This window comes from Pelmatolapia mariae, linkage group LG22 (genome assembly GCF_036321145.2).
Source record: "Pelmatolapia mariae isolate MD_Pm_ZW linkage group LG22, Pm_UMD_F_2, whole genome shotgun sequence".
Lineage (NCBI taxonomy): Eukaryota > Metazoa > Chordata > Actinopteri > Cichliformes > Cichlidae > Pelmatolapia > Pelmatolapia mariae.
Genome location: NC_086245.2, coordinates 12,667,743 through 12,692,402, shown reverse-complemented (window position 1 = coordinate 12,692,402; position 24,660 = coordinate 12,667,743). Strand labels below are relative to the sequence as shown.

The window sequence follows — 24,660 nt, the reverse complement described above, 5'->3', positions numbered from 1 at the left end:
GCACGCAAATGCACAAAATTTACTGGATGAACCACTGTTGTTGTCGCACATAACAGATGAGTCATTAAAAATACAATTTAAATTTATTTTGGGTTCAAATTGTTATCTGTATGGAGGAGGTCAGGAGAGAGGTACTGCAATGAGTGTTTAAAGCAAAGTGTAAAGCCAGTGGAGGCTCTGTCATGGTCTCGGGCTGCTTTTCAGACAGTGGTATTGGGAATCTTGTCAAAATTGATTGAATATGAATACAGAACAGCATGGTGAAATTTTGATTGTCCATCTGATTGTCAAGAGCTTCATTTTTCAGCATGTCAGTGATCCCAAACAAACTGCCAGTGCATTAAAAGCATACCTGGTAAAAAACAAAACAAAACAAAAAACAACAACACACACAGTGGAACATTATCAGTCATGGACTGGCCTCCCCAGAGTTTGGACCTCAACATTGAAACAGTGTGGGATTCTCCTGACAGAAAACAGAAAGAAAGGCAGCAACATCCAGAGAAGAGCCTTCATGAAGCCTGGAGAAATATTCCTGGTGACTACTTAAAGAAATGACAAGAAAGCTTGTCTAAGAGGGCTTCAGGCTGAGATGAAGAATAAAGGTGGTCATACCAAATACCGACTTTTCCAGTTTTTTAGACTAAAAAATTTATTTTTGCCTTACGTACACTCACTCACACACACACACACACACACACACACACATATATATATGTAATTTCCCATTTTACTGAGCAAAATACAAAATATAAATGTAGTGATAACTAGCTGAAGAATATTCTAGAGTACATGACTGAATTAATTGAAATTAATTGAAAACATATTTTTAAACAGAAAAAGAACTAAAACTAAATAATATTAAATATGATGTAATATAACTGCTTGTTTTTACAGCAATTGTGAAAGTTAAAAGGCCAGCAGCAGCTTTATTAATGTATCCTGTTTGGTTTGTTGGGATACGTTGAGTTTGCTGTGTGCAATGACATAAAAAGACTACGTTTCCCATAAGCCTTTGTACGCCGGAAGCAGCCAAACGCCGGACCGGATATCTGTACACGGCGCCCCGAAAAGGCCCTTTTCCGTCTCAGAGAAGTGTGGTACAGAACGGCAGACACAAGTGAGTGAAAATTTTACTTTTTACTTGCTTCATAAATCTTGAAAAAGGGACGGACGCGTATCCAAAATCACTGTGGATTTCCATTGTTCTGGAAATTCGTACAGAAAACTTCAGTTTAGTCGAAATGGCGTTTTTATTCCCTCCGAATGTTTCCGTACCAGCACAACAGCGCTGAGCGTTAGCATGCGGCTAGCTCTGTAGCACATGTGGATTCTGCACGTTGATTAGCGGCTCCGATAGATGTCAAATTCAGAACACTAATTCACAAAAAATTTCTATATTAAACTTAATTTCTTCCCTACTAATTAACAGATGCTGAATTTAAACGCGCACCTACGCCCGTTTATAGACGTTTGTAAAATTAGAATCCGCTGTGGCGCAAGTTTGCTAGTGTTAGCGTGATGCAGGCTTCATCTCCGGCCTCGCTCCACTTGTGACTGTCTTTGCTTCGCTAAATCTGACCAAACAGTCACTCAATCTCCTATTTATGTGAATAAATGTGCTTCCTATTAAAGTGTCAAATCGTGGGGTTTTCTGCTTTTTGCTGGAAAGCTAACGTCACTTTGTTTGAACGTAACATTGAGTAGCAGCTCAGTCAAGCTACAGTAGTCTTCAGGTCATTCATTATACACAGATTCGTTAAATAAAGTTCCATTTATAAGACTTACGTTACATAGAAATGTAATAGGGAGGCCACAGATTTGGTATTGCAGTAAGGTCCACCTTCACAAACCCAAACTGTTGCGTGTAAATGTTGGAGAAAAAAAAGACGAATCTGTCATTGTCCTGAAATTATAATTTTTAAAACAATGTGCCAGTAATGTTGTGGTGTTTCCTCAGTGACCGATTGGGAGACTGCCCCCGCTGTGGCTGAGACCCCAGAGATCAAGCTCTTCGGCAAGTGGAGCACCGATGATGTCCAGATCAACGACATCTCCCTGCAGGTGAGCGGCAGTGTGAAAGATTCACTGTTGTGCTGTTAAGCGAGGCTAGAGTCACGCCTGGACACTCACCTGTTGTCCAGGTGTGCTACAGTGCTCGCAGAGGAAAAGTCTTTGCTTATTCATTGGCTGTAGTCTAATGTGACCCAGTCAATCACCGGCTCAGATACAATATCTGCCCTTAACGATGCTGTTTTTCAACTTAAAGCAGAAAATGATGCTTAAAGATGTCATTCTTTGCTGCAGGATTATATTGCTGTGAAAGAGAAGTACGCCAAGTACCTGCCACACTCTGGAGGACGTTATGCCGCCAAGCGTTTCCGCAAGGCTCAGTGCCCCATCGTGGAGCGTCTGACCAACTCCATGATGATGCACGGCCGCAACAACGGCAAGAAGCTGATGACCGTTCGCATCGTCAAGCACGCCTTCGAGATCATCCACCTGCTGACTGGAGAGGTACTTTCATAGCACTGCTATAGTGTGTGTCACTATTAAAGAGATTGTTAATTGTAACTACAGAAAATAAATGGTTTCTTATGCTATGAAAAACACTATTGAAGATTACAGAGAACAGGATCTTACTGTGGTATGAGCAGTTTTTCAATAATAACTAAAATATAAAGAGCTTTATTTAGACACAGCGTGCTGAGAAAATGTTTGAAATTTTAATCCTAACGTTATTGTATTTTATCTGGTTTTTAAGACAGTATTTCAGCATTGAAAACAATTTTTTTAGACAGTTGCTGGATTATTTATTATTTTTAGTGAGTTTTGCAGTGGTTGTTGCCAAGCAGACAAGGGTCTAGAGTTAATCTGCATATTTAAGGGTAAATGTGATATTGGCGTCAAACTTTGAGTAAGAAAATTGGGAGCAAACACAAGGATTAACAGCACATTGTGTCAGCTTTCAGATGGTGTCCAGACTTATTGATCTTTGTCACTACATGTTATGGATTGATTAAAAAAAAAAAAAATCTTCTTAACCTTTTGTTCCCAGAACCCCCTGCAGGTCCTGGTCAATGCCATCATCAACAGTGGACCCCGTGAGGACTCCACCCGTATTGGTCGTGCTGGTACCGTCAGGAGGCAGGCTGTTGACGTGTCACCCCTCCGCAGAGTCAACCAGGTAACAAACGCACAATTTTATTTCTACCTCCACATAATTGTTGATGTCTAATCATGTGATGACTAGATGACTTTAATACATCTTTTAGGACATGTAAAGTCTGATGCTTGTTCAGTTTTTTTTCCTGGTTTGCACATGACCTTTATTACTGTCAGGTCTGCATACAAGAGTGGTTCTCAAGCGGAAGGATCAAAACAGAAAATATGAAGTGAAGCTAAACTGAGAACTTCAGTTTGGCTTCACTTAGCTGAACATTTTAACCCCTCCTATTAGTGATCGTTAGAAATTGCGAGGTTCAGTCTTTTCTCACCTTGTTGGGCATACAGAATACAGTAAAGGCAATTAGTCTCTTAGATTGTGGCAGTCTTATTTTTAACAATTTCATTAATAGCCTATCCAGTGTAAGTAAATAAATACTTGATTATCATCAGTGCCAGTGTCCTTCTGTCAAAAAGGACAGAAGTACCAAAAAAATGCTTCTATGCAGGAAAACCTCTTTGTCCAACACCATCTTCATTAGTTTTAGCATGGAAATAAACTAGAAAAGGTTCACTTTTTTTCATGTATTTGTGTATTTCATGTGTTAAGCGAGGCTAGAGTCACGCCTGGACATTTTCTGTTGTCTTGGTGTGCTAGAGTGCTCGTAGATTAAAAGTCTTTGCTTATTCATTGGCTGTAGTCTGTCGTGGCCCAGCCAATCACCAACTCAGATACATTTCACTGCTGGCCTGTGTTCATGTCTCTGGAGTTTAGCCCGTCTCACCTCACTAACGTGTGCTCCGTCTCGTCTTGCAGGCCATCTGGCTGCTGTGCACGGGAGCAAGAGAAGCTGCTTTCAGGAACATCAAGACCATCGCTGAGTGCCTGGCTGATGAGCTGATCAATGCAGCTAAGGTAACAGACTTAAAGTGGACTCTGATTGTGTCCTGCCAATTATGTCGGAACTTTTTTAGTGATCAGAGCTGACACATATGAGAAACTGTTCTGAGGCGTGTTAAACTTACGTTTCTCCCTCTTTGCAGGGTTCATCTAACTCTTATGCCATCAAGAAGAAGGACGAGTTGGAGAGAGTTGCCAAGTCCAACCGTTAAACATGTTCACTTTCTAACAAAACAAATAAATCAAGAAATTCCTGTTGAGTTTGAGTGTTTTATTGGACACCACATACACAAGCCTTTGATTCTGTGATGGAAAACTGGAGTTCTGAGTTAAAGCATAAGGTAAAATTGTTTGATTAGCGACAACTCTTCCCTTAATCAGGCTGTAATTTAATTTTGGATGTGTGGTGCTGCCGATAGCTACCGTTTTACTGGCTCAAAAGTACTGTTCAGTTATAGTGGCACAGCGATCAGCACTATTGCCTCACCAAAAGGTGCTAGATTTGATACCTTTGATTAGCTGGTGTCTTTCACTGCATGTTTCCCATCAATGCATGTATGTTTTCTGCAAGTCTCCCATAATTAATTGGTCCTAGGTGTGAATGTGGGGTTGCATGTCTGTACTCCCTGGTGATCAATCCAAGGTTTCACTAACAGCTGGGATAGGCTGCTGCCCCACTGAGTTTGGTCAGAAGGTTCCTTTGTAAGTGGGCATGCATGCTTCCTGCTGTAGCCTATAATTTCCTTCGGGATTAATAAAGTATTCTGAGACTCTGAATTGGAGAAGTAGAAGATAAATGAAAAGACTGGATTTATGCATTTATTTTAGCCTGATGTACCTAAAGAACTGGCAGTTGAATTACACAGGAATAAAAGTACCACTAAAAGTTAAAAGCTGGATTTTAATATTTCTACACTTGGGACAATTCATACACCACAAAGCTAAATCAAATCTGAATCTCTACACCTAGCAGCTACAGATCGTCTGCAATTTAAAAACAGTTAATACCGAAGTACTGAAATGTGGATATGAAAGCTGTACACTAGTAAATGTGGGCACCAAGGCTTAGGTTAGCCAAGAAAACATTTAAAGGGGACTATCACAAGCAATAATGTTAAGAGACATCAGATTTTTGGAAAGTAGATGTAATGCCCCTTTACTGGATCTAGATTACATTAATTTGGTGAGAAAAGTTCAAAAATGCTGGGCTGAGTGTTGCCTTTGGCTTTTCCTTTACACTTTGGTCTAAAAAGGTATTGAACAGCTGCACATATACAGAATGAAACTTGCAGAGAAGACTCTTTCCTGTGGGGTTACTGTTTTACTTTAGTGGACTGTGAAAGAGCTGGAACAGTGCAAAACTACAGCTTCATTTAGTGGTTTCATGAGTAGATTTAAGGACATTGTGCAGCGCTGTTCGTTCAGCAGAGGGGGTAGTGGTGCAGTGAATCAGGTGGCTGTTTCTGTCTCAAAATACTTCACATTATTATCACTACCCCCACCACTGCAAACACCTGCAGATAAATGCTGAGTAGCGTGGGCGTGTTTTCAGAAATATGTATGCTTTCTGTTGACAAGGAGGCAGAGCGAGGACAGAGACGCTCCCAGCTTGGAGGCCTCGCTGCAGGCTGTCGGCAGGAGGGTGTAGTCCTGCAGCTTCTGGAAGGCCTGCAGAGACGAGAGAGGAAACAGTTCAGTCATTCAGACCTGAGCCAGTTGTTACAGACTACACTGCAGGGAGAACTGGAAGGAAAATTTGCTTCACTGGCTGGAAGTTAGAATAGCAGATCTGACTCATCAGTGTAAGCAACTGACAAAGAGCCTTAGATCTACATGACAGTTTTGATTTTTCCCTTTTCTTTAGAGACTAAAACTTTACATAATAATAAAATTTAAAAAAGTGACTGATTTTTTTTTTTACATTTCTAATGATGATGTTGTCAAACTCATCTAATGACTTATTGCCATTTAGCGTTATTTTCCATTTGCATTTCCACCGTGATGAGTTTCCCTGTTGTCTGGACAACATTTACATTTCTTGATGTGATTTGTACCGTGTACATTTCAAGCAGCAGGCCAGCAGGTTCTGCAGCATGTGACCTGATGCTGCTTACAAATTTACCTATTACACTTGATGCAGGTGGAACTTTTTTGTAGGCCTGTGCAGAACCAGCACATGCACCTCTCCTTCTGGTCAAGCTGATGGCAGCAGTGACAGCTGATGAATTGACCCCTCAGCCAAGCTGCATGCTCATCTTTAGCTGTGAAAGCAGCCAGGTGCATATACACACTAACAAGTGACATCATTTCAGGACAATATGACCTGGCCCGGTTCCACAGTGTTCTACTGAAAACAATTAGTGACTCCAATAAAACATCAGCCATCACAAAAGTGCACAGATGTGCATCTCAGATTAAACTGAAGGGTGTGGGAGTGTTCTTTAACAATGAAGCTGTTTTTTTTTTTTTTTAATCTGGTGTATAAAGATAAATAATAGTCTACAAAGATTGTGTGATCCTATTATAAGATGGTTGTACGGGTGGGTTGGTGGACAGTATTGGACATCCTGAAATTTTTTAAATGCAAACTACTGACTTGAGGGCAAACTGCTCGAAGGGAAATCATGCAAAAAACAAGTTATCAGTCTTTAAAGGAATCTTTTGTTTTCTTTGTGAAGTTTATCTCATTGTGAAAAATCAAAGTTTCTAAATGTTCAAATTAACTCCTCTAATTGTAAGTTTGGTTTTAAATCTCGCCTGATATAATTTTTAGCAGTGGCGCACAAACTGTTTCACAAAATACAATCATTATTTCACTTCTGATTTATTTAATTTGCCTCAATCCTGAAAAACTACAGAAGTATCTGAAAATGCTGATTTATTCTCACTATGCTGGACTCAGCTTCTGTCCTGCCACCTACTTGCATATTTCACGGGTCAGCGACGGCACCGTGAGCGAGATATCGACTTCACTAGTCTCAAACATTTCAGCTCTTGGAACCACAAGCACAACTGTGACCTTCAACTGCAATGTAACGAGTAAAGAAATCTGAAAAAAGAAATCTGTTCACATCCCAGATCTTCTTTAGAGAACCTTTTTTGTCTAATGATCAGTTTAGAGCGAGTCAGTCACATTTAGGTCTGTTTGCCAGGATTAACAGAGGCGCTTTACTTCCAGGTGGTGAAGCAGCAGAAGACACAGAGGTAACATCTGAATTACAGATGCATTAGGCCTTAAAAGGGATAATCACTAATAACAGACAGATTTATAAATCATAAAAGCACTTAGCTTGTAGAAACATACAGGACCACAACAGACAAGAACAATTACACAAAGGGCCGGATGCACACGGTTTATTACAAAAAAACAAAACAAACAAACAAACAAAACACGAGCTGGGCAAAAATTTGGGGCAGATATCAAATTTATTATAGGAGCCTGATGTTCGATTTTGATGTGTGATACAATGCATCTGTAGATCTTCTATTAAACTGTTGATGCAGTGTGGCTTTGATGTTAATGCTGTTGCATTTCTTTTTATATTTAGATAAAACTAATAAAAAGCTTTGATCACACCAAAGAAGAAGCCATGTATTTGTGTGGTGCAGCGTAAACACACGTGAATCTGCATCAATACTAGTTATAAATATTTGATCTTGGGCGGTAAGTTTACGTCACTCCGTCTTGAAAGAAGCTGAGATTCTCCCACAGACTGTTATCAGAAACACACAAGCTAATGACTGCTGTTTAAAGGGAACTGGAGCTGGATGATCTAGCTTCTTTTATGTGGAGACGGTGGAAAAAAGGAGGGCTAACATCTGAAAACCTGAGTCCAGCTATCATTTGTACTCCTCCTCCTCGCGATGGAAGCTGTTAGCAAATATTTGTGGGTTTATGTAAGCACTCAAGCGACCGAGTAAAGCACTGTGAGACTTTAAAGCTCACACTTTTGGTATTTAAAGCTGTTGGATGAGCATGCATGCTTATGATTACTGAACATATGATTCAGTGTTTATGTAGCTTAATTAATACAACAAGGAGATAAGAGCCAGAAAAACTGCCAGAAAAAAAAATCTGTTAAACTATAACCTAATGAAAATAGCAGATTACAGGAAAACCTATTTATTGCTATTAGCACATACATGAACATGACATTATACCACAATAATGTGCAGTTTATTAAAAAAGGAAAAAATCCTCTGTGATACTCACAGAAACACTGTCAGGGCATTCGTCTGCTGGTCGGTGCAGCAGGAAGTCCCGTTTGGACGGACCTTTGATGTAAATGCAGTTTGCTGCCGACTCCTCTGGGACGGTGAGCACATCGTAGTGGTGATCAGTCAGCTGTTCCATCATCTGCAGACAAACACGCACATCCAGCATTACACACAGTCGCCGAGCTCCAAGCCAGCACTAATGACATAAACAGATGTGTGCAGTTCAAGTGAGGACGGAGAGATTATATATTTATGACTCATAATGAAAAACAGTATTGACCATAGAGAGATGTTGGGCCCTGCCTAGCACAATGCTTTAAAATCCTTGTCTTAAAAAGGTTCATTTTAATGTTGTCATTTCTCTCTTTCCATTTCAATAAACTAACTGACAACCAGCACAAAGGCTTGATCATCATGATGCTTAATATAAAGTCCTCAAAAAAATTAATTGAAGAACCCCTTTCAATCAAGTCATTTAATCTTCTGGGATACTAATCTGGTCAAAGTAGATCAAGGGTTTGTTAATCAGTTTCAGCTGCTGTTGTTAATGTAATTAACATAAGGTGCACTAGATGGGCAACAATGAGACAACCCCCCTAAACATGAAGGATGGTCATTCATTTCTTTTCCAATTGTTTTTCACTAGTTCTCATTTGGCTAAAGTCAGTGTCACTTCAGTTCATGAGGGTGGTATGAGTGCCCAGCATCCTCTACTTGGCCCCTGCCTGGCACTCTGGAGAACGGGCAGGTTCACCCCGAGTACATGTGACAGACATCAAAGGGTCTGGAGAAGATGTGGACAGCATTCTGCAGCCTGTAACATCATTCAGCATGACTGCTTTCATAGTTGGCCAGAGACTAACAAAAAGGGAGGGATGCACAGACCGGCTGGCAATGGCACTCTGACTGCCATCAGGTACCAGGATGAAACCCTTGGAAACACTGTCAGACTACACTGGTGCAATGGGTCCTGGGTTCCTCCTGGTGCACGATAATGCCCAGCCTCATGTAGAGAGAGTATGCAGAAGCTCTTGGAGGAGGAAGGAATTGATATCATGCTTGCACTGACCCTAATCCAACAGGACACCTCTGGGACATTGTGTTTCGGTCCATCTGATGCTGCCAGGTTGCACCTCAGACTCCACCAGGAGCTCAGTGCTGCCCTAGGAGGAGATCCTCCAGGACACCATCCTTTGTTTCATTAGGAGCATACCCGAACTTGTCTGGCATGCATACAAGCAGGTGGGGGCCATACTAACTACTGAGTACCATTTTGAGTTGGTATGAAATTATTTCAAAATACACTAGCTAGCTGCATAATTTTTTCACTTTGACTTTTTTTTTTTTTGGGGGGGGGGGGGGGGGGTTGTCTGAATTTAGCTCCCCTGAATAATGCTAATTATTGTAATGATTCATAATTATCATTTCCATTAAATGATGTGGCATCATTTCGTTCCAACACATTACCCAGTCCTTATCGATATGGACATCTGGCATGACTCCCCCCAGTTGAGATCTAATGTGCTTTCAAGCTGTGACTAATTTTTTAAGTGGTGCATTTACAATTAAAGTTGAAAATGGCAGCTCTAATTTACATCAACCTCTCAGTGTTTTGGGGACACGAGTCATAACGGCATAAACTAATGTGTCAAGTAATTTTTAGCTGTTTTGGTCATTACTGAGATCAAATTTATTATTGTTTATTATGATTTCTCACAGACTTCTTCCTTGATCAGGTGGAAAGCCATCTTTATCATGTATAGCATCTTGAAATGCTGTTCATTGCCCCTTGGATTTCTTTTCAAAGGTGCAGCTGTCGCAGAGGATTGTGGGTCATTGCTGCTACAAATGTGGCTGGATACAGCAATACATCCAGGTGTTTGTAATCACACTAAATAGTATCATGATGCGGAACCATCCCTTGTTTTCTGACTAAACATAGTGCCAGGATTGGGGATTTCCAGCTACTGAGACTGATCACCCCTCATATACAGCCGCACAAGCTGTTGCTCACAGCCATTTCTGTTACTTTTAGGCAGAGCCTCCGACTTGTTTGTTATAAGGTCTCCAGCACAGGCACACAGACATGCTAAATGGAAAGCTATGTAGCCTGTGTAAACAAACTGGCATGAATAGATGAATGTGCAGGGTCAGCTGGCAGGCTGTCACACCCGGATTTCTATAACACAGTCAGCAAACGGACGAAAACAAAACTTTAATGATTGAAGTTAAATATTATGCTCACTTCCAGCTCCATATATTTAACCTTTTATTGTACAGTTATTGTTATTCTGTGTTCAGAATAAACCCTTTTCATCTCATTCTGGACTTTTAATACAGGTCTCGAGTTTATCCAGTGCCTGAAATAAGCAGGCAAAAATCCTGTTTTCATAAAAGCTACAGGGAGTGTTTTCTCCTTGGTATGTGCTTTTCCCTCAATTGCTACAATGCCACAATATTAATAGGAAATTACCCTTTGGGAAACAACACACACACATACCCGGAGTGTCTTCTTGGCTCCATCACTGTTGCTGAAGATGATAGTGTTTGGGCCGCCCATGGAGCAGATGTTTTTCAGTCGGGCTCCATCACAGACAGGGACAGTCGACACTGCAAAGTCCTGAACACATGTGGGGGTGAACGGTTAACCAAGCACACTGGAAACTTCTAGAAGTTTCCAAGCAGGTTTGTTTTGTCATCACAGGTGTAACTAATAACATTAAGACTGGCTTTTCACACATCCCAGTAACTGATACCTCGACTCCAATCGACTCCTAACTTAGTCTCACACTATAAAGTGGTTCCATCTCTGCTCTACACACTGTATATGTAAGGGTGATATTTATGAACCAAAGTTAAATGGAGCCAGAGTGACTCCTCTGAAACACAAAACTGATGAAATCATCTCCTGGTTTTCCCCAGTCGTCCCCTGACACGAACGCTTAAACCCTCTCATCCGCTGACACCATTTCACACCACACCCCCACACTCCCACACCCACGGGAAGAGGAAATTCAACTCCAAAATATGCAAAATCTGTGCGTGTGTCAAACAGAAGTGCATCTATAGCTCTTGAAAAGAGTCGATACTAATGAGCAGCTCGAGCCCAGCCCGAGTGAGCACACTGTGCTGTGCAGCGCTGTGATTATTTGGGCAGTGGAACAACCTCATTCATCAGTGTTTATACACAAGAATTCCCCAAATGCAATTCAGCAAATGGCCACCTGCTCACATTGGCACCTGGGTTTCTTTTCCGACTGCAATCTTGGCACCGAGGCAATCTTTGTTGTGCAGGCTAAAAATATAAACTCTATATTTTAGTTAGTTGTGTATTGATAATCTTTAGCTGGGCTTTTATGAAGATACACAGACATACAGCGGTCCATACTAAGACACTTTTATTGTAAGGCAAAGATAATAACATGTAGTAGTTGCATATAAACGCATCATGATCAAAAAAAAAAAAAAAAAAGGGAGTGAAGAAAACATGCTCAGTGCATCATGAGAATTTCCCCCAGCAGCCTGAGCTATAGCAACATAACCCGAGGATCTGATCTAGGCCTAACTATAAGCTTTATTAAAAAGGAAAGTTTTAATCTTAAAAGTAGAGACAGTGTCTGAGTGCCTGTAGGTTTCTGAACCAAAGGCAGAGAGGACTCAACCTTTAAAGTTTCTCTAATGTATGCCTTCCCTCTATTTTCCTTTTTATACCTAAAAATCAATTCCACTACGCTATGTGGAAGGATCCCTCAGCTTGAGCTGTAATCATGTTTGCACAGGTATTATTTACCTTCAGTGTATAAAAGAGGCATGACACACCTGGATTATCTAATCTCTGGTGAAGATCCTACACTAAAGTCTTCCTTTGCGTTTTTAAGTTTCACATACTTTAATTAACTGCTCTTCAGTTTGAGTGAATTTAAAAAAAACGCCAGGGCTAAATCCTCCAATATTGTGCCACACATTGAATTTAATTAAAAGTAGCCCTAAATAGAAAAACTGTCATGAACATTTATGTTCAAATGACATCTGACATGATAAGCTACAGCAGCGGGCTGCAACAAAACACTGGATGGATGATGCAGCTGTGCCACATGTCAAAATGTGTTGACTGACATCCCTTTTAAAAAGACGACTCTGAGGCAAAAATGTCAGATTCTGTTAAAAGCGTGCCGCCCTGACTCCTCAAATCAGAGACAGACATGTGCCTTCATGACAGGCAGCCCCAAACTAGTCAAAGTTTGAAAAAGCTTCCTCCTGCTCACTGTACCCTCTCCCCCCTCCATAGCCCTTACCCTGAAGGTGTCTGCCAGCACCTCCGCCCCTCTGCGGTTGGTGTGGGAGGAGATGCCGACAAAGAACTCCCTCCCCGTGAAGAGGATGTCGCTGCCCTCCAGCGTGGCCCCTACAGAGTCGCCCTGCTCTCCGTCCATCTCCACTACAGTCAGGTTGAGCTCAGACATCACCCTCCTCACCGCCTCCACCTGAGGAAGGAATAAACTAGACTCAGTACAAGAGTTGGAAGAAAGCAGCTCAGGCAGGTGGTCTCCGTGTAACATCATCAGTTCTGTTTTTCACTGACAATTAATATTTGCAATAAGAAGCTACAATAATTATCAAAAAAACAGACGGTTAGCTGAGCATTTTAAAATGTGCTTAAAAACAACAACTGTCTAATAAAAGAACATGTGTTTATAAATCCAGATGTTGTACAATTTAGTCACTCATTTACATTCTGATTATTTACTGTTCAACTTTAAAGATTTTTTTCAAACAGCTGAGCTGGTTTCCCTCCTCTTGTTAATCCAAGTCTCTCTTCCTGCCATCTTAGAATAAGTGGAACTGAAACTGCTGGAGTAAGCAGTGAAACCGGACAGATAGAAAGGACCGTTGCAAAAACAGATTTCTGAAAAATCATTTAAATAATTCTCGATCAGCTATCTTGTTTTTTTTTATCATTTGTGGAAGCCACAATTTTAAATAAAAACTACATTTAGATTAACTGTGCAACAGAACGACTCTCTTATAGTGTTATGGTGACACATTTTGCAATACTTGCGACACTGCAAAACAACGGGGTGCCAGTAGTAGAACATCTGGGATGTGTTTGAGTGTCTACCAATGAAAAGGTTGTGGGATCGATCCCCGACTCCTCCAGTCCGCCTGCTGAAGCATCCTTGGCCACGATAGTGAACTCCAAGTTGCCTCCAATGCATTCACTCGAGTGTGAGAATGTTAGAAAGAGCTTATGCTTAGATAAAAGTGCTGTATTAATGTGTCTGTCTGGGTGAATGAGACTTACAGAAGAAAGTGCATTGAGTGCTTAATGAGTAAAAAGGTGCCATATAAGTAAAAGTCCATTTACAACCAGATAATACATTATAATATCTGTAACTAAAGAAGAAAAATACTTCCAAAAAGGAACTGCTTCGTGGCTTTTGTATCATGTTCTCTCTGAGCCAAGTAAGTTCCACTCCAAGAAACATGTTAAGAAAACATTAGGACATTAAAGAACTGTAAAATGGTGTCAACACTTATTAACTGGACAGGAACCATTTGAACACCATCATTGTTGAGAAGTTTCTCTCCCTAAAGCTTTTTCCAGCAAACCTCCAAGTAGTTTAGGAAAACTGCAAACTCTGCATTTTTCCCTACATATCAAAACATTTTGCCCCCCCCCCCCCAAAAAAAACAGCACTGTAATATAATTAGTTTTTAACATTTTTCTTAAAGTTGCGTTTTTAAGTCAGTCATAAAATAACATTTCGTTTATCAAACGGCCAAAAAAATTAGCCGATGAATGGACTCGGAGCCAGGAAAAACCCTGAGATCTAACTACAGAAGTATAACTGGAACTTTGGACACTCCCAATAAGTCTGGCAGCATCTAAAACACCAAAAAGAAAACCAGTATCAATCAACTAATATCACTGTTGCTTAGAAACATTGTTTTCAGGAGTCTAGTTTTATATGTCTGAAGGGCCAATGATCACAGCAACAAGGAACAACAAAGATCAGTGAGACCATGTGACAAACACAGTATGGGCTAAGTTCATTTTTATACCGTACTCATACAAACCATTACCCAACACTACATAGAAGATTAAGTGCACTCTGAAAGGCTTCTTCTATGCTGCATTACCTCGCTTTGTCTCTGCTGTTTGAAGGGCCTGGTGATGAGCGCCGTGTCTCCCTGGATGACAGCCACATCCTCTATCTTCCAGCTTTCTGGCAGCTCGGGGTCAGGGGGGATCTCGATCAGCTGCAGGCCCACCTTCTGCCTCAACGCTCCAGTCAGGCAACCGAACTGACGCTGAGCTTTGGCCAGGTCCACCGAAACCTCCCCGTTCTCCTGGCCGTCCCCTGCTTTCTTTCCAAAGGTCTCTGGAATGCCCCTCACCACAGCGTGGGTGAAATGGCCATAAGGGCACATGTTTGCCATGGTTTCAATAATGCGGTAGCAAATATTGGGGCTGTGCCAAAAATCTCACTAAGCTGGCTCTGCCAGGAGAGGAACAAGAGGCAATAAAAGGATGTGAACGTTTATGTGTTTGTGGTCTCCTCTCTCGCAGTCTCGGTATTATTAAGGCGCCGGAGGAAAATGCTCTAGGTAGAGAATGGGAAGCATCTTCAGCCTGGTCTTTGCCTCTTCTTTAATTAGTGCACTTCACCATCTATTATCCCAAACATGGGAAGCAAATAATCCCAGCCTAAAAAAGAAAAAGATGGATACATCAAGGCCAAGGCAAGAACAAACAAAAATATCAATTTCTATAAAACATTAGAGGGTCACATCCCTGGCTACATGCTTTCATTGGCACTGGACTAAAGTGAAATATGGTCCTAAAAATCTGTAATTTATTTATTCTGTGGGGGAATTAAAAAAAAACAACAGTTTATCCCTTATTAAAACATCCGAGGACAGCTGAAATAATACACAGACAAAGAGCACGGCTGAAAGGAGACAAAGGAGCTTTGTTCAAGGTCAGATTATAAGGAATCATTATTCAATAGCCCTCCAATATGCTGCAAAGCCTCTTCATATCTGGCCAGTGGGTTAGATTTGGGACAATTGCCCTTTTATCATCTTCCCTGTAACTGGCAGGAGTCGCCCACGGCGAGCTGCACACAGGATGTTTCTTAAATCTGCTTCATAACTTATGCAACAAGTGCTGGGCTTTGATGTTCACTTGACTTTGTTTTAAAAGGCTGCAGCACATGGAGAATATTAACGGATACTTGAACACCGAATATCCACAAACTACATTATAATCACTAGCTACAGGTTGAATTTTTCTAGCTCGTACAGCTTTTGTTTGACTTTTTCCAGCTGTATTAATCAGTAGAAACTTCAGCTACAAGCAGAACAAAACATCCTGAGGCTGTGTGGCTGCAGGAGTGCACCGCCCCAGCAGCTCAACTCTATTCCCAAATACTTTTCATGATGTTCCACATCTTCCTTAAATCGGCAAAATAACAACAACAGACCCACCCCGAGTCGCACAAATAACAAACAGAGCTCTACACTTAGGCCTGCTCACCTGTTTTAGGTCTCGGGTATCCGCTTTCGTCGCCGTTTTCCCTCTATTTTAATTTAATTTCCAAAGCAGCCGAGTTCCCGTTACTCTCCAGCTCCTTTCTCTCTGCCGAGTGGCTATCACGTCAAGACGGCAAACGTGAATTGGCACATTTCCGGTGGCAAATTTCAAAATAAGAGAGCTTCGGTTCGCCTGAACTGTGTGGCGTCGTTTGTACCACATTGCAGCTGTATATACAATACAATACAACTTTATTTGTATAGCACGTTTAAAAGACCAGCGGTACACCAAAGTGCTTTACAATAAAAACAGGAAAATTAAGACATTAAATAAAAGACTATTAACAAAGTACCACATATGTCATCAGGTTAAGGGCACTAATTATACGGCAATAGAAGGGAATATAAGAACAAAGTACTAAGAACAGATATAGCTAAAAGATAAAGTACATAAATAAGAAATTGAATCAAATATAAAATAGGGACACTAACTAGATGGAAAAGCTATGTTGAATAAATGAGTTTTTAAACGGGATTTAAAAGATAAAACGGAGTCTGACGCACGGATAGCGATAGGAAGGTTGTTCCACAGATTCGGTGCAACCAGGGCAAAAGCCCTATCTATCTATCTATCTATCTATCTATAGATAGATAGATATAGATATCTATATCTATATCTATATCTATATCTATATATCTATATCTATATATCTATATCTATTTTTCTATCTATCTATCTATCTATCTATCTATCTATATATATATATATATATATATATATATATATATATATATATATATATAGCCATATATACAAAAAAAATAGCATAGTTTTTAACGCCACCCCCAAGGTACTTCCGGTCTTATTTTCGACCGTTGACGCTCACGTCCCCCATCGCCTCCCCTCCCCATCCCCCACACGTCCTACCCGGATTCAATCAGCGGTGATTTATCGCAGGCGCTGCTGTTCTGGCGCTTGCAATCTTAGTGGCAACTGCAAAGTTACTACCGTTTTAATTTAATTTACACTGGCTTCAAGTTCGTTAACAAAACAGAATTTAATTTGTTTGAAGTTAATATAAACATATTCTTAATTTGTGAGTACATTTATGACGGCCGTTACTGTTAACCTACCTACGTAATAGCTACATTTGGGAGACTTGTTCAAACTTGTTGTTAATAACAAATACGTAATTTCAGACTAGTTGAATTTAACATTAGGCGGGTGTCTTGTTGAAAAATGCCCAGAAAATTCCTATTTTTGCCACACTGGTGCTCCTACGCATTAAAACACAGAATTAAAGTCAGATTTTTCTAGGATTATGGACTCCCCCTTTTCCCCTCTCCCATCCCTGCTGTAATCCTGATGAATTGTTTATGAAGGGTCAGGCTTGTGCTTTATATACAAATATAAATGTGGACTGTCTGAAAGCGAATCAAAGATTTATATGCTGAATTACTGAGCCATCTTTGTTTTTATCCTCCTGACATTTTATTTATTTATTTATTTATAAATAAATAAAAATAAATAAATAAATAAAATAAAATAATCTGGCTTTCCTCAAAGTGGGTCAGTGATGTGATTGCTGGATTAACAGGTTGTCCCATCAGACACCCCACCTCCAAAAAACTACCCATGATTTGTGTTTATGATTAATAATCCAGTATTTCTAAAGAAACTGGTGATGTTCAGAGGTGATGTAAACATGCAGGCCTTCTGTAAACATGTGACTTTTCTGTCTAACAAGGCTGCACAATATTTCCTTCTAGTGACTAGATTGAGTTACTGCAGGAGGAGGAACAGGAGCCAAATTTTCTGCTGCAGCGAGGAAGACGAGGGAAGCTGCAGGAGCTCGTCTCCAGCGTGAAGAAGAGGCTGAAAATGAGAAGCTGGATGTAAACAGCAGAATGAATAGATGTAAAAAGGGTGGAGGATGGGAGGTAGAGGGCAAAGACAGACAGGATTAAAGAACACCATCTGTCCACTGAGATCCTTCAGCCAGGACACACAAAAAACATCCCCATCGAATGCAGGATTAACACTGTCTGCACAAACATGAATGGACTCAGTTGTGAGTCACTTTAGGCTTGTATTTTTAAGTTTTACAACATGAATGCTTGCTTATTTGAGCAAAAGAAAAGGACCTTTAATCCCATAATACTTTTATTTGGCACTAGTTCTGGGGATTCTTTTGTAGGTTACATGCAAATCCTTTAATGAAGACACAAATGGACAGAAACAAAGTCACACCAAACTCCATGCAAAAATCTATTGCTTTAGCAGCAAACATTCGTATCTCCAAAATGCATCACAGGTCATAAACTCTCAATGTCATTTATGCCTCAGCAATGCACATGGATTATTTCTGCATACAGTATTGCATCAAAAGTAACTGGAAAAATACAAGAGAAATGAACAAAAACCTCAATATTTCCAGGAAGATTTTTTTAAGCTTGTAATTAGTCAATTTGTAAAGTCTGAGTCAGTCTGAGCCCACTCGTTTCACTCCATCACAAGACTTGCTGTCAGCAGACCGTCCTGCTTGCTGCCCTCACGTCTCCCATTACGCCCTGAAGGATAATTCGTTTAAACAGGCTCGCTGTGCAGCTCACTGACCCACTGTCTCTGAGTTGCAGGCTTTCTCCCTCTGTTTGTCTGCTGACTCTTTCTGCACCGTGCTGACTTTATCGGTGCTCATCTACAGCAGCTGCTGTCTCATGCAATTACACATAATGTCTTTTCTTTTATAAATGGCTCAGATAGAGGCCAGAATTTCTAACTAAACAAAACTGGCACAAGAATTATGGAGATAGATGACAAAGAGTGTTTAACAAAACAAAATCACTAAAAACTAAACACTAAAAAGTTTTCACATTATATTTCTTAAGAAACTATTTCCCCCCTTTTTACTGCAGTTTTTAAAAAATGTTGTTTTTTTTTAGCAGTTGCATGTTAGCAAACCGTGCAATTTATGACACTGCACATAAAAATAGATTACAATTTGAAAGGAAAATTAGGCTTTTAAAAAAACCTATTTATACACACAAGTACAGCAAGAGAACAACCAGTTTATAAGTAATTATATCCACATAATGGTCCGTAAAACTTATTTTGAGCTAACTAAATCAGTCCTGCAGGGTTTTATTGTGAGACCTGCATTAACTGTGAAAAACTTTTCTAAGGTAAGAACTCTTGGACAGCTTCCTTGTGCAATTAAGAGTAGCAGGCAGTTTGCTAATCATCAAATGGACTTGGTAACTGATCATCAGCAACTGTAAGCATCTCTACAAAAAGCTGTTTTGGCAGTTTACTGGTCTGTTGGTCAGGTGTGTCACAATTTTCCCAGGAGTGAACGCAGAAAATTCACCCCAAGGTCAGAAAAAACCACAAATTCCTACAGAGTCGTGTGTGAGGACAGAAGGGTAGAGAGAGGAAAGCATCCTCTCTCTAAAAAGAACATGACAGCACTGTTTAGGTTTGCAAAGTTACATCTGAACAAATCAAAAGATTTCTGGATCAACATCTTCGAATCCAGAGTGGAGATGTTTGACCATAATGCACAGGGTCACATCTGGAGAAAACCTCACGGTGCATCTATACAAAGGCCTCATACTAGTCGTGAAGCATGGTGGTGGAAGGATGATGAGTTGAGCTTGATTTGCAACCCAACTCTTCTATATACCAAAGTATTAAAGTAGTAAAATATGAGGCCATTGCTCTGACAGCTAAAGTTTGGCTGAAATTGGGTTGTGCAAGAGAGCAATGATCCCAAGTACAACAGAAAGGCTACGTTTCACAATGGGTTCACCTGAAACCTTGGCTGATTGTGACCCACATCCGTTTTGACACCTTGGCTCGTGTGATATAGGCGGTTCATTACCCTCTTGGAGGACACTCCCATAGGGCTTAAAAGTCTCGGACTCTTCACCATTTGCTCTTAGAACTGAAGAAACTTCTCGATGAGAGGTGAAATGTCTTCAAGAAAATTAAAGAAGTCCAGACGCTTTGCTTTCCAAGCTCCTTAGACAACAGAAAGGCTAAAAAACAAAACAACAACAACAACAACAACAAAAAGAATCAAGGTGATGAAATAGCCCAGTCAGCGTCCAGACCTTAACCTGACTGAAATGCTGCGGCAGGACCACAAGAGAGACAAATGCCTGCAACCAGCAGTCACTGAATGAGTGAAGATGTTGTTCTTGTCAAAAGCTTTCTGAGCATCATTAGTATATAAACACTCACCAAATACACGATATAACTCTTCATTTTCCCACTGCCTGTAACCATGCTGTCCACAATTAACTCTCCAGATTGAATTAGAAGTTTCAGGGAAGAATCCGCCTCAGGATCATGACAGCACAAATCAGCAAAGACTGAGGGAAAAACTCAGGTGACACGCGGGTGCTTGCAATATAAAGAGGCACCTTTTATCAGATCATTGGAGACATAGAAAGAAACAGAGATGAAAATAAATGTAATTTGCAAATGAGCTGGGGGACGCACCACATCAAGTAGTTAGGGAGTCGTAACGCCCTGGGACGAGAAGTGTTTAGAAAAATCCAGCTCGAAACATCAACCAGGGGAACTTTTAAGGAAGCATCATGCCTCGTTCACAACTTTTAATTATTCTCATGTGTTGTCTTCCTTTGGCAGGTATGTAAAAACATTCAATTGTCTTCATGTGCTTTTGTAATGTAAGGGAAAAAAATCAAATACTTTTAAATACTGGAGATCCATTACTCAAGTCAGTGAGAGGGACAAAGTCTGCAGAGCTTGGTTGGTGGAAACAAAACTCTGTGATGTTTAACATTTTTCTGCATGCACATTTGAGATTTGACTCTCTTACAGCTGACATATTTTTAATGCATTTTAGTACAAGATCTCATGTTACAGGAAAAATGATTAACGATGGACGCTAACATGCTTGATTTGATGAGTTCAGGTATACTTTTCACATAAAGAGGGTTTTAACCCTTTAATTAGGAAGCTCTTTTGGCCAGGAAATACTAAACAGAGGAGATTTGTAGTGTATGCTAATATTCCACTGCTGTAGTTTGATTCAAATAGTGTTTGATTGTTGAAGAAATCAGTTCAAGTAAGTTCAGTATGTTGGATTTGTTGTCGGTAGTGTTTTTAATTTTTCTTATGTGACTGGTAAACATGAAATAAGTCATTTAGTCCAGTACACATTTTGTCTAAGACTTTGAAAGTTCAAGCACCTTTTCTTGTTTTTCACTGGTGGAAAGTACAAATTTAACACGCTAAATCGAACAGTTATTATATAACATTTTTCTGTTCTGCTTGATTACATAGTGTTTTATACACACTCCAACAAAGAGCAACTTGGTTCAGTATTTTGCTCAAGGACATTTTGGCACTGAGACTGAAGCAGGTGGCAATCAAACCACCAATGTTCCAATTAGTAGATAGCTCACTGTACCTCTTGAGCTACAGTCACCCCATAACATATTTACTTTAGTTACAACTTTAGTTACATATTTAAACTTTATCATACACAACATGTGAAGAGTTTAAAAAGTGCTGACTTGAGTTAAATGTAAAATCTACAAGTACTCTGATATTTTTAAACTAAAAGTGAATTATAAACAAACATTTCATGTTTATTCGCCAATGTCAGGCCTTTTTTTTTCAAATGAGTTTGACTATTTTAATTTAAAGTTTACTAGTTTTACTCATAAATATAAAATAAACTCAAAATTACACATTATCTTAACAATAACTTAATCAACTACAAGTGGACATCTTTAATCGTATACTTAATAACTTTGGCGAAGGGTGGTGCCCGAGTAGAACATGCAGAAGGAAGGACACAAGACTTCTGCTTACTCTCTCTTAAAGCTGCTTGCTAATGTAATTTTACAGTGCGCTGTTTGCATATTTACCTAATCGTACACTTGGAAATACGAAAAGTAAAGAGAGTGTAACCTTTAACCCATTTTACAGTGTTTTTACTGTTGTCTTATAAATAGAAACATGTTGGCATCATAAAATGTATAGCTAGTAAATGAAAAGTACTTAGAGTTTCTGTTATGACAGTTGTCTGCCGAGTCGGTGATAGAAAAGTAATTATCAGATGTTGCTGCAGTGCAGAGAAGCAAATGTTAGAAGAGAAGTTAAAAAGTGTCTCAATTACAAAGATATTCCACCAGGGGGCACCAACAAGTCTATTTTTTCAACATCAAAACATGCATTCATCTTCTACGAAACAATTTGGCTTCTTTTGGAAACAAACATAATTGCAGTTACTGTTAGTTCGCAAATATCATCTTTCAGAGCCAAATCCTTTATGTTGTGACTGTCAGCTGATACAATATTGGAGTTTTAAGCTCTTGTTGTTGCAATCCCTGACAGAGTTGTACAGCTTACAGTGCCTAACAACCACTGTTTTTGCCCCTCAGCCTGTTTGCGCTGTTACACCTGTATGTTTCCATCCATCTCTCCTCTGGACTGCTTAAAGTTTCCTGTGGAGTGTCCAGCTGGCCAGCGCTGCCTCTCCAGCGTAGCGTCAGGAAGACGAGGTAAGAGCCAGATTTGTCTGCATTTATCAGATTAGATTAATTTCAGTGAGTCTCAAGCATGATGGCCACAAACTGGAAAATAAAGCCTTATTTTATAAAAGATTTGTGAGAAACATTTTTAGAAATGCACATTACAGTGAACAGACAATAAAGACACTATTAGGACCAAGTTCTTTTTATAAATCAAACCTTTCAGCTTGTGGTCACCGATCATACATAAACTATACAATAAGGACTGTTTCATGTTTTTGTGGGCTGCTCTTTGAACTGCTTCTCAGGGCCTTGTCTTTCGTCAGTGACTTAAATGTGAAAACAAAACCAGGTGAAAGAATGACTCAACCTTCAAACTTCTGTACCATTTTCTCATCAGGTCGGTTGTCAGCTCAATAACACCCGTGATGTCAAATTATGTCTAAAAATAACACTCCGGGTTATCTGGGTGGGGCAAAATGTTCCCACAATTACTCTCAGTTTTCAGTATGAGTAATTTTAAAACAATCCCAGTGAGGAACTAGTTAAATTTGCTTGCCCGATGAAGAGTCTAAATGAATAATCTGCTGTCTCTTGCTTTACTGTACTTCGTTCTACTGCAGTTTTTGGACTCTGCTGTCCTTTCTGTTTATATTTTGTTGTTTTCTGAGTTTTGGATTTCCTAATCTACACTCACTGGCCACTCCACTATGCACATCTTGCTAGTTTACCTTGCTTTGATCTCCTTTCGCTTTTCAAACTTCCTTAAATCTCTGTGTCATAGATTGAGCAAGCTTTTGGAAAAATTCCTCCGATATTTTGGTCCATATTGTCATGATAGCGTCACACAGTTGCGGTAGATTTGTCGGCTAAATGTCCATGATGAAAATCGCTCGTTCCATATGAGTAATGTGAGCTCAGTGTCATGTTCAAAAACCAGTTTGAGATGATTTGATGTCATGGTGCATTATCCTGCTGGGAGCAGCCATCAAAACATTGGTACACTGTGGTCATAAAGGGATGGACATGGTTAACAACAATACTCAGGATCAATATGGTGTTTAGACAATAATGAGCTGGTAAAATATCTCCTACATTACTGCACCACCGCCAGCAGCAACCTGAACCAATAGATACAAGGAAAAATGGATTCCTTCAGTCTAGCCTCTGGTCTCAATGAGGCATTTTCACCTAGAGAACTGCTGCTCACTGAACAATTGATCTTTTCAGGCCATTCTCTGTAAACCTTGCAGATGGTTGTGTGGGAAAACCCCAGCAAATAACCAGTTGTGAAACACTAAGATAAGACTGTCTGGCACCAACAACTATGTCACTTACTGCCATGCAATTGGCTAATTGGAGATTTGTATTAACGAGCAGCTGGACAGGTATACCTAATGAAGTGTCTGGTGAGTCTATATTGCTAACATCCAGGTGCAAAAAATCAAGAAGTAAAATTAATCAGGCATTCAAAGTTTTCTTTGCTTTCACAGTTTTTGAAGCATTCATAATGTTAAATTTAAAACTATCAAAAAAATGTATAAAACACAATACACTTCAGTATCTATTTAAGCATAAACACATCATATGATCTCAATTAGTTATGATTCCATTTATGTTATATAACAATTACCTGAAAAATATATTGGATTTGCTGAAAAATGAGGATATAAAACGTCATTCTGTTAAATTTTGGTCGGAAAGTTTGACAAAACAGATTTATGAATTCATGAGTTCTGGCTAAAAGCATGCTTTGTTAGGTTGTTGTGACCTTTGACATTCAGATTTTCACAAAATCAGATCATCGTGAGTCCAAATAGATGCAAATTTCCAAAAATGATAGACTTTTGGAAACATAATACTTAATCAGTGGATCAAATATTTTTTTCTCGCATTCGACACTTGCCGAGTGAACTATTCCTAAAAAGGAACTGTGTCAAGAACCATTAAATGTGTAGAAAATGGATTGAATGCTTTTTAAATTCCATGCGAATAATAATAACAATAATAATATCCTTCTACTCCTCTGCTCTCACAGGCCCACTACAGCTGACGTTGTACGAAAAAAGCTGCGCAGTTGCCTCCCAGTGCGACGTGAGTGGAGAGAAATACACGTCAGGGGTCTCCTTCAACTACACCAACGTTTGCTGCGATATCGACCTGTGCAACAGTGCCGTGTCCGTTACTGCCCCCAGCTGGGTGGGAGCGGTGCTCTACCTGCTGCCTGCGCTCGGGCTCCTGCTAGCCTGAGCAGCAGACGAGACGATGCAGTCTTATCCTCGATAAAAAAAAAAAAATGTTTTTTTAAAATGAAACACATCTGTCACCGA

The 24,660-nt window shown here is 39.9% G+C and overlaps 3 protein-coding genes and 2 non-coding genes across 5 annotated transcripts; 4 read left to right on the top strand and 1 right to left on the bottom strand.

The window, feature by feature from the left end:
* The first annotated feature begins 1,027 nt into the window (after nt 1-1,027).
* rps5 (ribosomal protein S5) lies at nt 1,028-4,326 on the top strand. Its single transcript, XM_065470593.1, has 6 exons — nt 1,028-1,120; nt 1,961-2,064; nt 2,308-2,517; nt 3,059-3,187; nt 3,983-4,081; nt 4,210-4,326. Coding segments are annotated over exons 1-6 (612 nt in total). The 5' UTR covers nt 1,028-1,119; the 3' UTR covers nt 4,279-4,326.
* LOC135933365 (small nucleolar RNA SNORA3/SNORA45 family) lies at nt 2,103-2,235 on the top strand. Its single transcript, XR_010573737.1, has one exon. It is a non-coding gene; the product is annotated as a small nucleolar RNA SNORA3/SNORA45 family (small nucleolar RNA).
* On the top strand, nt 3,774-3,905 carry LOC135933364 (small nucleolar RNA SNORA3/SNORA45 family). Its single transcript, XR_010573736.1, has one exon. It is a non-coding gene; the product is annotated as a small nucleolar RNA SNORA3/SNORA45 family (small nucleolar RNA).
* ddah2 (DDAH family member 2, ADMA-independent) lies at nt 4,323-15,947 on the bottom strand. Its single transcript, XM_065470591.1, has 6 exons — nt 15,825-15,947; nt 14,426-14,993; nt 12,580-12,768; nt 10,785-10,904; nt 8,280-8,423; nt 4,323-5,734 (listed from the first exon to the last, which is right to left on the bottom strand). Exons 2-6 carry the CDS (start codon nt 14,723-14,725, stop codon nt 5,615-5,617), a joined length of 873 nt encoding a protein of 290 aa, XP_065326663.1. The 5' UTR covers nt 14,726-14,993; nt 15,825-15,947; the 3' UTR covers nt 4,323-5,614.
* Nucleotides 15,948-20,133: 4,186 nt separating this feature from the next.
* Nucleotides 20,134-24,633, top strand: LOC135932877 (prostate stem cell antigen-like). The gene is made up of 3 exons (XM_065470590.1): nt 20,134-20,474; nt 22,241-22,360; nt 24,369-24,633. The coding sequence occupies exons 1-3, from the start codon at nt 20,423-20,425 to the stop codon at nt 24,578-24,580; spliced, it is 384 nt and encodes a 127-aa protein (XP_065326662.1). The 5' UTR covers nt 20,134-20,422; the 3' UTR covers nt 24,581-24,633.
* The last annotated feature ends 27 nt before the right edge of the window (nt 24,634-24,660 follow it).